General features: G+C 50.8%; 2 protein-coding genes across 2 annotated transcripts; both read left to right on the forward strand.

Annotated features, from left to right (window-relative positions):
- The first annotated feature begins 2313 nt into the window (after positions 1 to 2313).
- On the forward strand, positions 2314 to 3690 carry LOC138020269 (uncharacterized protein F54H12.2-like). Its single transcript, XM_068867277.1, has one exon. The coding sequence runs from the start codon at positions 2314 to 2316 to the stop codon at positions 3688 to 3690; it is 1377 nt and encodes a 458-aa protein (XP_068723378.1).
- On the forward strand, positions 3676 to 5157 carry LOC138022160 (uncharacterized). Its single transcript, XM_068869193.1, has one exon. It carries the CDS (start codon positions 4321 to 4323, stop codon positions 4951 to 4953), a length of 633 nt encoding a protein of 210 aa, XP_068725294.1. The 5' UTR covers positions 3676 to 4320; the 3' UTR covers positions 4954 to 5157.
- Positions 5158 to 13970: the final 8813 nt, after the last annotated feature.

A 13970-nucleotide genomic window follows, 5' to 3' on the forward strand; every position in this document is an offset into this window, starting at 1 on the left:
GAGTCAGACCCCTCCAAAGACGACGCGATACAACACCATGGCCAAATTTGTATGGAAGGGAGACCAATTGCTTTTGGACAATTCACTTGTGTACAAGCACGGAATCAATTCTCAAGGTTCGCCCTACAAGTATTTTGGATGGGTTAGCGAACTGGCTTTCCATATGGGATGGTTGACCAAGACGGGTCAAGGAGATCGGCCGAATCACTACAAGAAAGGACCCAATCTCCTCATGGAAGCGATTGACGAGACCGCCCCAACACCGGATTACACTCAAGAAAGGTTTCTGGATGGGTCCGGCTTTACAGGGTATACAAGCGGATTTACCAAAGAAACTGGACCGGTGACCTTGATCACGGAAGGTGCAGGATGGGATACGTTGTATAACAATGCTCATTTCATGGTGATGGCCAATGCCTTCAACTGGCGATTCGTCCGTCTGAACGAAGCCTTTGCCAGACTGAAACCCACTCCCTTGGCGAAGCAACCGATCGAACGTCCTCTTTTCGTCTACGTCAATTTAGTGGAAAGTCAATGGTTGGAGGAGTCGTACGACCAACTGTTGCGCACCGTCCCCTATAAAAGCGGGGGTGCCTGGTGGGAACCACCACAGGTGCATTACCATCGCCTACGCGGATCTAAGATCGAAACGGTCCACGTTCGTGTCAAGGAAATCGACGGGCGTCCCGTGGCCTTTCCTAAAGACAAAACAAGTACGCTCTGTCTCCATTTTCGTCGTCGTCGTCATGAATCGGATCGTCGTACTCAGCGATCCTTCGAAAGAGTTTCCGAATAATACACCGAATGCCTTCAAAGTACGTTTGCCCAGGGTCGTTCACTTTGATGGAGAATGGGAGGCCGCGTTGGCCTCCATCTCTATGCCTAATGAGGGGATGGATCTCCGGAGCTACTTGTCATCGGACGAGGTGATAAGCACTAAGTATCATATGAAGGATTCGGGAACCCAACCCGAAACCATAACCTTGAAGTCAAGTCAAGTGACGAAGACGGCGCTTATCCAACGCAATGCCGTCATTGTCAATGGTGTCGGGTTCATGAAGGAAGTCGTTCAGGAACTCAACCGACAGATGGTACTGGAGTTAATCAAGGCGAAGATGGAGTATGTGGACGATAGTCAACGCCCTACCTTCCGATGGGAGGGTGAGACTATGATCATGGAGAGGAAGAAGGTGGCCGACGTGGGGTCCCTGAGCCATGGTAAAATGACCTTCTGCATTGATATCGACTTGGCCCAGAAGATGGGATGGATCGAGCAAAGGACTGTGACTTCTCTACTGAAAGTCTGGGTCTTGGGTGTTAATCTCGAGATGAACTTTCACGAAAAAGACCAGAAGAGACTCTATCGACAATTGGTCACCGAATTACCCAAAAACGCTGATTGGACCCCTAATTACTGGCAGGTGAAGGATAACAAGTTGTGTCTGAGTCAGACCGTGGAGTGGCGATTCCTACACTTGAATCACTCATTTAATCGAATGTCCACTCAGCCATCGCGTACCATGCTCGTCTACTCGGATGTAGTGAGTAGTAATATTGTCGGTGACTCAGAGCATCAGTTGGTCCGGGAAGTGCATTACACCCAGGATGGTTCGGGTGTCATCTACTTCGAGCCCACCCACATTCAATGGATGTCTATGCGCCGTGCAGAATTGGATGTGATCGAGGTCAGTGTGGGTGAGAGTACTGGAGAACTGGCCCGTTTCGCTCCTGGAGGGAGAACCATCGTCACCTTTCAGTTCCGTAAGAAAACATCGTAGAACTAGCGTGACCTTTCAGTTCCGGAGGAGACCACGGTACGTATAAAAACGACGTGACACTGTCGGGAGGTCATCATCCTCATCATGCGTGGGGGTAGTCTGACACGGTATCATCCTCCGTACCAGCGTGGAGATGGTGCCACCGAAGAGTTGATCAAGATTGCCTCGCCCGTCTTGATGAACGCCATGCAATCGGGACTTCAAGCGGCGGCTAGTGGTCGTTCGTTCAACGAAGTCGGAGGTGTGGTGGGACACTCGTTGAAACGTGGTTTGAAACGAAAAGCGGGCGCTTTGGCGAAAGTGGGTGGACGGTATGCCTATAAAAAAGCCAAACGAAGTGTGGCGTCCATCTTTAGACGATGAATCGCCGACCGATGGTCGTCCATTCACGGTTGCGTCGACAACGCGCCTACCGTCGACGTCAGTCTGCTCCTACTACTATAAAAGGCAGGAACCCCGTTCAGTACGGTGGTTGGTTGATGCCGCACCTACCGAGAACACGACGACCTCGACGTAGAAGAAGAAGACGACGATCATGAGTCTGGAACTGTTTACCATGCCGTCGACGGACATCACGGTCGATTCGTACCGGATGATCCCGTACAGTGCCGCCATGACGGGCATCGTGCCCGTCACCTTTACCGTTCCCGGTTTGGACGAATTTATCGATTTGGGACGTAGTTTTTTTGAAATCGAACTGAAATTGAATTCGGCGTCCACCAACGGTATCGTGGCCGATACCAATGCGGCTTCGGATGCCACCAACACCAAGTTTGTGTACGTCACCAACAATCTGGCTCACGGTCTCTTCAAGCAGATCAATCTACGACTGGGTGGTGTCTTGATGAGCGAACAGACCGACACGTACATGTACAAGGCTTTCATCGAGACCCTCTTGAATTACAGTCGAGACGAAGGCGATACGTTGTTGGCCCCTCAAGGTTGGGTGAATTACCTGAACGTGGAAGAACAGCTGGCAGCGACGGGAGGCGACGACGACATTTCCACCACCGCCGGATGGGCGCACAACAGTACAAATCCTCTGAAGACGGCCACCAAACTCTTTTACAGCAACAACAAAGCCACCATGATCATGTATCCTCATCTGGCTGCCATGCGAACGGGACGTTTGTTGGTCCCTCGCGTAGAAATGGTGATGGAACTGTTTTGCAACACGCCGGACTTTTTCCTGTTTGGGACCAAGACCAGTGGCACCGGGGTCAAAAGATACGTCACGTTGGGTGCAGGGGATATCAAAGTCACTTTTCATTTGTGTCGCGTCAACCTGAATGTCAGTGTGGGTAACGAACTGATGGCCAAGATCGATGTGAAAGGTCAAATGGCGAATTATCCTATGGTCAAAAGTCAAATCCGAACCTTCTCGTTCGATGGCAAGACCACCTTGTGGACCGAAGACCAATTGTTCACAGGCCGTCTTCCCGACCGTTTGGTCGTCGGGCTGCTGGATAGCAAAGCGTTTAATGGGGATTTGGAGTATTACCCGTACGCCTTCCAAGATTTTGGGGTGAAGAGTATTCGTCAACTGGTAGGCGGAGAAGAATATCCCTATCCAACGTTGGAATTGGATGGCACCACTACCCTGAAAGACTGGTTGGGCTATCACCGTGTTTTGGAAGCCAGCGGTTCCCTGACCAATCATCGCCCTCACCTGATTCAGCCAGGAGATTGGGGATTCGGCAAGAATTGCACTTTGTTCATGTTTAACAATGTACCCAGCGGGAATGCCGATTCACCGTATCATCGAAATCCCAAACAAAAAGGCAAGCTGCGTCTGGAAATCCGATTTAATGCCGCTCCCGACAAGAACATCACCATTTTGGTGTTTGGCGAATTCGAAGACAGCTTCCAGGCCGGTGCCAACGGAGCCGTCCTGTATCAAAAGTACGAGTGAACAGACATGGAATTTGTACCCTTGAGTGACGTGACCTTACGCGCCTTGGCCTTGGACGATCCAATCCTGAAACGCGTCTTTCATGGCGTCCATCCCTCTGATGGGCTTCCGTCACGCCCGAGCCGTACGACACGGGCCGCTTACATCGTCAATACGGATCCACGAGGGGAACCGGGTCAACATTGGTTGGGACTTTGGACGGAACAGAATCGGTGCGAAGTCATGGACAGTTACGGGCTCCCGATGACGACTTACCGTGCACCTGATTTGGAACGATGGCTCGAAGACGAATGGGATGCGGTGCAATGGAACGATCGGACCCTTCAAGCTTTGAACAGTACCGCTTGCGGTCATTATGCTTTGATGTTTTTGAAAGAGAGGGTTCGGGGACGTACCATGCCCGAGTTTGTGCAAACCTTTTCTCCCCATGATTTTGTAGCCAATGACCGAAGGGTGGGTCGACAAGTACGTCGTCAAATCGTCCAAGAGGTCAATGCATTACCCTGCCTTCAAGGTTGTACACCGCATGAACCGATTCTTTTACATTAAAAATTACTTTCATCACATGTCGTGTCTTTGTCTTGGGTTACTATAAAAAAGGGGCGGATCACACTCTACCGTCGATGAAGGATGATACGACAACCCAGTAGTACGATGATCGTCGGTCCCTCGGGGAGCGGTAAGACGCAATTGACCGAAGCGCTCTTGACGGAAGGTGATGTCTTTGAAGGAGGACGGACCAAACCGTGTCATTACTGTTATGCCGTATGGCAACCGCGTTTCGAACGGATGAAAGGTCGTGGGATCCGATTTCACGAAGGAATCCCTGACATTTCGGATCTTCGACAATGGTTTGGAAAAAGTGGTGGCGGGATCCTGGTCTTGGACGATCTCATGGACGAAGGTGGGAACGATAAACGCGTGTTGGACCTATTCACCCGAGAATCGCATCATCGGAACATCACGGTGTTGTATTTGTGTCAAGATTTATTTCCACCCGGCAAGTATGCCAAGACCATCTCCAGGAATGCCCACTATCTCTTCGTGTTCAAGAATCCTAGAGATCAAACGGGATTTCGAGCCTTGACGTTACAAGCCTTTCCCGATCGATGGCGTGACGTGCTTCGTCTCTTCGAAACATGCACGCAACGCCCGTACGGGTATATAATGATGGACCTTCATCCCGCTTCAGACGATCGGTACCGCCTGTTCAGTTGTGTGACACCCTCGGATGGTCCGACCCAAGTGTGGAAACGTGAATGAGTAGTCCAGGATCCCCGTTCGCCCATTGGGATCCCTCCGAGTATCAACGTGTCTTGGCAGAGCACCGACGACGACAAGCTCCTTCCACACCTTCCACACCTTCCAGTCCCGGATCACCGTTTGACCAGTTTCAATTTGAACGCAATCCCTCTGAATATCAAAGGGAATTGCAAGAGTACCGTCAACAGCAACAACGACGGAGAGCTAAAGAACGCGCGGCTCGTCGACGTCGAAGAAAAGGAGGACGGGCTTTGGCTTTGAGTGAACGACTCGAGACAGCCCAACGCATTCCTCTAGGAACCCGTTCGTTCTCTGAACCCAGGATGACGTCTGCTCCAGCGGGTGTAGGAAGCAGGACACCGCGGACGTCCCCGGCCGGTGTGGGGAACACCATTCCCAACATGACTCCCAGAAACAGTCCGGCCGGCGTCGGAACACGAACCCCCAACAGTACGATTCAAGAGTTTTTGGAAACGTTGGATCAAGGTCGTGTGCCGACACCCGAACCCAATGTCTTGTTGGAAGAACTGGGTCTTAATACCGGGGGATTAGAGACCGATGGGTTTGTAGCCCAACGACAACTCATGATGCGTTCTCTTTTGGACGGGAGTATCCCCGTGGCTCAGAGAACCCAGATCCAAAGAGACTATGACATCTCCGACCAAGATTTACAAGATTTTGCCGCCAGTGGTCCTTCCAACGCAGCTCCTCGTCCTACCACTGGAGGCAAACGTCCTCGTCCCACCACCGGAGGCAAACGCCCGCGTCGACGCCCTCTCCCAGCAGGTTCTCCTGCAGGTTCCCGTCGTCGAGGTAGCGGTGGTGGAGGCGGTGGTGGCGGAGGAGGCGGCGGTGGCGGAGGAGGCGGTGGCGGAGGAGGCGGCTCTCCTGGCGGAGGAGGCTCTCCTGGTGGAGGAGGTTCTCCTGGAGGTTCTCCTGGAGGGAGTGGCCGTGGAGGTCGACGACGTTTGAATCAGGATGGACTTCGTCGTCAAATGGATTTGTTATCTCAAGACGCCCGTCAACGAACGGATGGACGTCGTATCCGGAACATTACCCATACCAACACCGTGACCACAGTCTACGAAGATGGTGGCACGCCCACGGTCCGACGCACCTCTTCCCGACTCAGTAACCCATAAAAGGACATGCGCAACGCCACGATGTCAATCATGCCCAAGACCAAACGGCGACGACGGCGACGACCCCCACAACGTGGACGCGGTCTCCTGGCGGTCCTAGGCAAGGCCGCGGCTGCCGGGTACACGTTAGGAAAAGACAAGAGGTATAAAAGGATGGGTGCCAAAGGCGTCACCGGTCACTATGAAGCACCCAAGTATAATTATGGCATGATGAAACGGATTCTCCAACGAAAACCTTGGGCGCGAAAAATGGTGATGGATCGAATGATGCGTGGGGATCCACGTCCTTTGAGGGGGCTATAAAAGAATAGTCCACATCATTCCATATGTCTACCATGGCACGTCAACGTGGTGGTAGTCTTTGGTGGGGCCCGAGACGGGTACATCAACGTCGACGTATGATGCCACCCATATGGATGCAACGAGGCGGTAACCTGGTGATGATCCCAGTGTCACAGCCCCAACGAAAAGGACGTCGTCGTCGTCGCCGTCGACGAAAACGACGCTCACTTCGTGTATAAAAAGAAATTCGTCTCTTCCTCTGGATCGAAGATCATGTCGTGGCGTATCCAGCGACAACGTCCGTTCCTACGGAGTGTTTTGAAAGAAGCCGATCATCAAACCCGTCGAGCCCGACTTCAAGCTGCCAATGCCGATCAAATCAATGCCGTGAGTGAACTGGTGATGAATGCACTGCGAGGGAACATTCCCATCTCGTCCAAGACGGTAGGACGCCTTCGACCCTACGAAAAGGTCATGGAAGACATGGCCCGCCGTAAACATTCTATTAAAAAGCGACGTCAGATCATGATGAATCAAACGGGTCGAGGTCTGTGGCAAGGATTGAACACCGTCTGTGAACGGTGTCTATGTCCGCGATGAAAGCGTGTCGTCATCAGATTCCTGGTTGCGTTCGTGCCCAAACACCCTATCTAGGTTGGTTTCTACGAGATCTGACCCGATGTCGGGAGAGGACCGTTTACGAAAACTCTACGATGCCGTGGATCAAAAGATCGAGGCCATCAGTCAATTGGCTCGAGAGATTGTCAAGGGGCGTCTGCCTTTGTCCAAGTACACCCTACTCAAGATCACCGAGACCCCACGAGATCGAAGAGTGTTACGGGCCATCAGTCGTTCGAGTCGTAGCATAAAAGCCCGACGAAGGATGATGCGTCGACATTTTCATCGAACTCGGTTCTGGGTCGGATTGCATACGGCGTATCATCATTGTGTCAAGGATCATCTACAACATGGACGATGGTTGGTGTGATAACACGTGGACGCAAGGGCCTCGTTCGTTCTGTGCCCTACAGGATCAGATACGGGGGCTTCGGCATCGTGTCCGCGAACAATGCGACATTGTCCGTCAATTGACCGATCAGTTGCAAGAACGCAATCAGAACTTGGAGCTTGCCGAACAAAAGATGGGGGTCTTGCAAGAACAAGTCTGCGAATTGAATCGACATCTGGAACGCGAACGCTACGAGAAACAGAACCTCTACTATAAAACCAGGGAAAGACGCGACGATCTCAATACTTCACGATGAGTGAAGTGGAGACCATTCCAGGATTTGAAAACAAAGTCTTGATCGATCCTCAACGATTACGTCAACTGGAAGACGTGTACAAGGAACGTCTGACCGAAAACCTGCCTTTGGCCAAAGCCGCTCGTATCGCCGCCAAACAGGAAGCCGTTCTCATGTCGGATCAGATTCCTCCAGGGATCAAAAATACCTTGGCCACTTCTCTGGCCGACCAAAAGAAACGGTGGACCAAAGCCGTCCGACAACCTATTGGGTTCGGACCGGATGCCGACGACGAACGCGATGCCGAAGCCGATGCCTATGCGCAAGGACCCTTACACTCCATGTTGACGCAGTTGGTGAAGAAGAAGAAAAAGACAACACCCGAGACCACGCCCTCGGCACCCCCTAAAGCTAAAAAACGACTTCGATTCATCACTCAACCCAAAGCAGCCCCACCCAAAAAGAAGAAAAAAAAGTCACCCCCCAAGACACCGGTTCCCTCCGTCGACTGGGGACAGCTTCCGTTTCAAGGAGATCCCAGGATGATGGGGAGTAGTGTGGCCGACTACATGGAGAGGACCGCTCAATCGGTCCAGAAAAAAATTCGTAAGAAGACAGGTCAACGCCGTCGTCCTACCGAAACAGATAAATTGCAACGCCCACCCGGTGGTTGGATTTCGATAAGAAACTCAAACGACGTTTGGATGGCGAGGACTACTAAGAGACGGCGACGCCAGCGACGACGACGTCAGCGAGGTGGCAAATTTGACGTGCAGAAGGCTTTGTCCAAGACAGGGATCGAGTTTCATTGGCCTGGTTATCAGTACATGGGTCCTGGCACCAAACTGGCCAAACGACTCAAACGAGGGGATCCTGGCATCAATCGTTTGGACAAGATTGCCAAGACCCACGACATGGATTATGCCAAGGCCAGAAACTTACAGGACAAGTGGAAAGCCGACGACAAGATGATTCGGGCTATCAGTAACCTCCCAGGCAAAAAGAAGAAGACGGAGAAAGTGGTCAAGAAAATCATGCAAATGAAACGTAAACTCAAACTTTAATTGGTTAACATTTTTCAACGAAATTTACGATTGAATATTCTTGTCCGACGAAGGAAAGGACCGTAAATGTCAATAAATGGTACAAAATAAAAATGTCCCGTCTTCTGATTCTTTTTGATCTGTTTTTCCGGGTGCCACAGGGGTTGTCTCCGATAACGCCAGGCTTCACGGAGGGCATGCGCTGTCGCACAACAAACGTAACTGTCCAAACAGCATGACCGCTCTCAGGTGACGCCGTGCAGGGGGTAATTGGAACTGCAATAGAAATAAACATGTCCATCAGCTCCTCGTCTCATACGATAGTAACGAAAACGCCATATCTCTGCACATCTCCATGGCTTCCTCAACCAACTTTGGGTAGGACAACATTCATGTAACTGAGGCTGAAACAGGGTCTGGATCTGGAACGAAACAAGAACAATAAGGAGGTCCCATACTGTGATAACGTCTTGTCCGTACCACCAAATGTCCTTCGGTATTCTGGTAAACAAAATGTCCCTCCTCGTTACGGACCATCACCTGACGACGCCATACAGGTGGATCCAAATAATAAAGGGCCACGCCTCGGTCCTCATCATCATACTCCTCCAAATCCTCATCCTCCAAATCGTACTCATCGTACATCCTCATCCTTATCACACGTAAATAAAATGTTCCGATGCCTGTGATCGGGTCCGATCCTGTATAATTATAAAATCCGTATCGTGCCACGACCGCATCGATGATGGCCAGTTTGGACGATCGTATAACTTTCTCCATAACACTCTGCACAGTAACGATCGACATCCACGTACTCCTCGACATCCGGGGGAATGCTGAGCAGCTAAAACATAAACAAAGACACGCCTGTCAAACGTTCCTCCAGTAACATGATTCGAACGATGGGTGTATAGGGTCGTCTCTCGTGCACATGAAAGTCTTCACTCCACGTACAAAAACATCGGTCGGCACGGACCATAATCTACGAAAAATCCACAGTACATCGAGGTGTCAGTTCCCATAAAACGCGCATCTGATAATGACCATTCCACACCAGGCTATAAGATCTCTCGACCGCAGCCGATTTTTCCCTACGACGTTTGTAGGTCCCCTGGCAATGTCGTGCATGCTCCTGTGGTGCTATGTTCGTTCGTTGGTCATTGAGTCGATCAAGACAATACATGCATGTGATGGGTCCATACGAACAACAAGGCGAATCCCAAAACGTGAACCCTTCCCCATTGGCGAACACTGTCATGAACTAAAATAATAATAGTGAGCATCATAATAATGCTTAGTAGAGTCATAGTTTGGGTCACAGCGATTCATTTCGTCTTTGATAGATCGCCAGACACGGTAATAACAGCCTCTTCCTTGGCGTAATAGAGTCTGTTGCGGTACGATCCAAAATTAGGCAGATTGCACCAGATCTAAACAGAAAAATGACATCCATGGTTAATAGGAGAATCGACTATCGGCGACGACGACGACGACGAATACGACCATGAGTACCGACCGCCCTCCATAACTCCGCTATAATGGTCTAGTTCTTTTACCGTCCAACCCCTCTCCAATGAAAAGCGAGTGGTAATCTGAGGATACACCAAGTCTAATGAAAAAACAACAAAAACAAACCGTCACCATCGTCTCTGAGGACAGCACGCACACCAACCCAACACATGGTCGTATTCTGAAAAACGTAACATAGGTTATCGATGTTTGTATACGTTAACGAGACCAGAAGACGGATCCCAAAAATCCACATCAATCGCCTTCCACAACTCCGCCGTAACCTCCATCTCTTTTTTCGTCCAACCCAGTTCGTAGGAAAAACGAGTAAACTGATTCAGACGACACCACATCTAATAAAGAGAACGAAACGTTTGAATCAATATCCCGTCCCAATAGAGACCCGTTGCCCCTAAGACGAAAGCAATAAGACGTACACGATCCGTATCCATAAGAAGTACAACGTCCAGGCGGAACAAAGTCTGGAAAGATGGACGGAAACCATGGTCCCTGTCAAGAAACATGACGGCACGGTTACCATAATAAGGAGATTCTTGAAAAGTATATGTGGATACACGACCACCCGAATGACAAACGACGACGTCCGTAGGAGACTTCCAACCCGTCACATCGACAACGAACGAGACACCCGTAACACAAGCAACCAAAGTAATTGAGGTCCAGTCGTTTCAAACAGTGAATGCACGGGGCGGCAGTCTCCGTACAACGTTGAGGACACACCCACTTGATCAAGTCCATTGATCCCATGACCTCGGTGGATAACCTCCACGAGTCCTATGTTCCTGCACCACCATCTATTAACAAAAAGAACCTATCTTAGAATCTCATTCAAGTAACGTCGTCTCCATCGAAGCTGCTTCATCTGCTCGAGGGCGTGCCCGTCGCCACAGCCAACAACCATTCTCCATACCCATCTCGACAGACTTTCATCCCCAACGTATCCTCAAATTGACAAATCACCTACAAAAGAAAACGACCTATCTTAGAATCTCCCTCAAATAACACCGCCGCCATCGACGCTGCTCCTCCGTTCTCCGGGGTCGTCTCCGTCGCCACACCCAACGATCCTCTCTCCATACCCATCTCGAAATCCGCATCTAATGTTTGTTCCCAATTGACAATCATCTACAATAAAGCAAAAAAACTAGGTCCAACTATACCCCTGACACAAATAACACCATCCCCCAATCATGACGACACGGTGGAAACCCATAACCCACGTCACAAGTACAAATCATACATCCCGGACGACGGTACGACGCATAAGGCACCGAACAAGAACCATCCCACGTTCTACACCTCAATTCCACATAACTACAACGGCATTGCCATTCGACCCATGTATGTCTCCCTGATCCTCCGCCTGTCTATAGGACACCATGACCTACGAGAAAACAACGACAATGAGGGAACGAAATGGCATACACAAAAGACCTCTCCGGTAGACGGGCCATCGACACCAACGACACACGACCATCCCTTCTGGACGACGATACCGAAACCTGCCCGTACAATACCGATACCCCGTACAACTCATCATGCCCAAAAGACAGTCCGACATTTCATTCGTCGGCTTCCCGCAGGATTAGCCCCCAGGGGCAAACCGTCGGCACGGTCCGCATTCAAAGACGATAGTCGATTCTCCTACGTACGTCGCCGTCATCTAAAAGACATCAAATAAATAAACGAATCTATCAGATTCGCTTCGATTTCCACCCAATACAAATACCCGGTACGTACCGTGCCATGTTGAGCGCAACGTGGTAGACGGAGTAACTCTTCGTGAATGGGGTTCCAACGTTCCCTCCGGTCCTTCTCTCGTTCCTTCTCCTCCTCTCGATCTCGAACCTTCAATACATGATGACGTACTTCAGGAGGCAACAGGTCCCAATACGAAGCCCCGTTTCGGGTCGCCGGAGTCTTCTTGGTAATCCGGCCTTCTTTTCGCCAACGAACATTCTCTTGCTTGACCCACACCTCTTGCTCATACTCTGGGTCTTGCTCCACCTCCATAGTACGTCTGGCGACTGCCATCTCCAGCACACGTCTCTTGGGTTCGGATGCCATGACTTTTTCTGAGACTCCTCACTCGATCGACTACTTAACAGGAATCGTTCCACCAATCCCCATGCTCCTAAGGGGTCACATGACTCTCTGGGGGATACCCCCCCATCCCCCCAGGAGATCTATCTCGCTCCGGATTGGTCCATCTAGGGTACACGTCAAGGTCGTTCAAGGTGACTCTTTCTCTATAAAAGACACACCGTCTTCTTCAAACAAAAAAACATCTCATCATGGATAGCGATAGTGATAGTGACTTGGCTGAAGCACTCGACGCGTTTTGAACAAATTGGAGGTGCTGCTCCAGGACGTTTCGTCTTTGAAAGATTTCCTGTGGTCGCACGTCGTAGTGTCCGTCTCGGTGTTCGTGAACGCGTCTTTCAACTTCGCCCTCGACAGATTGGAGCGTTCATCCCCCGACAACGGTTGAACGATGCGCGTCGTGCAAGGTCTTCGTACTGCTCTAGATGACTTAATCAATGATCAAGACATTCCCGATGGCGATCGCACTTTACATCGCTCTACTCCAACCGATTGCCAATGCCTACAACGGTTGGGGACTACGGGCCGGAGAATGGCGCGCTCAAGGTCCCCGCGGGATGCCTTACTTGGGAATCTTTCCCACATGCTCAACTCGAACGAACAATTTGAGCTGGACGATTCCTTCACCCTCTGCCTTCGTTCACGTCACGTGGGATGATCCACAACGGTTCCGGTTAACAAAAGAAAACATTTACCAGGGCATCAAGCCGTCGACGCGTCTCAGAGAATTCCAGCGCTGCGTCTTACGTGGTTCCACAGAGAGCCCGAATCTATGCTGTCCCACGTGCCAACGCTCTGGCTCAGAGGGGTCCATCAACACTCGAGACGATCCCCCAAAAGGCGCCCGACCAATGGGACCTCGCTGTCGCAGGTGGTAACCATCGTCGTCAATCACCTAGTCGAGCGGCTCAAGACTCTTCTAGAGGGAAAGTCAGGTCTTCCTCCTCAACCCCTGCGGTCCTGAACAACTTCAAACAACTCGTTCACCGTGCTCCCAGTCTTGAAGACTAACACTCTCGTGGTCGTGGATGCCAAACCGCGCGTATGCTTGCTTATTGCTTACGGTCGTGGGGACAACGTTGTTAGGACTCTTACACGAAGACGGTCTATTACGATGCCTTGTCTGTCCTTACCCGGGTTCTTTCGGCCTCAGAACCGACAATACAAGGAAATTTTTGCAGCCAGTGGTTTCCCCTAAGCCTAAACCAAGAATTTGGGCGTCAGCATGCCTAGTCGTAATAACCGAAACCCATCGTTGCGGAGCCTGCTTGCAAAAACGGATTCGGTCCCTGATTATACCGAGGCCCTAGAATATCCCGACAGTACCATGGCTCGGCTCCAGACCCCCTGTATTTCTCTGTGGAGCGTTTCTTTCTACGGAGATACGTGTCTGCCAAACCCATCGGTCCAAGACCACGCCGGGTAAACACGACGGATGCTGAACATCCTTCCGTCTGTTGCCACCCGTCGTCAGTGTACAAAGAATGTCCATCACAACCTCGTTTTGAACGTTTTGGTGGTCAAAGAGATCCGGCAGCTCATCGTCCGCGTGGTTATCGGAAAATGTTCGTGCTGCGCAAGAATGAATCGTCGACGTTCATTATTGTTGCCCATCGGATGTTTCTTACAAGTTCGGAAAAGACCCCCGCGGAAGAACGACGTTTGATACGACA

The sequence above is a fragment of the Montipora capricornis genome, chromosome 10 (genome assembly GCF_036669925.1).
Source record: "Montipora capricornis isolate CH-2021 chromosome 10, ASM3666992v2, whole genome shotgun sequence".
NCBI classification, from domain to species: domain Eukaryota; kingdom Metazoa; phylum Cnidaria; class Anthozoa; order Scleractinia; family Acroporidae; genus Montipora; species Montipora capricornis.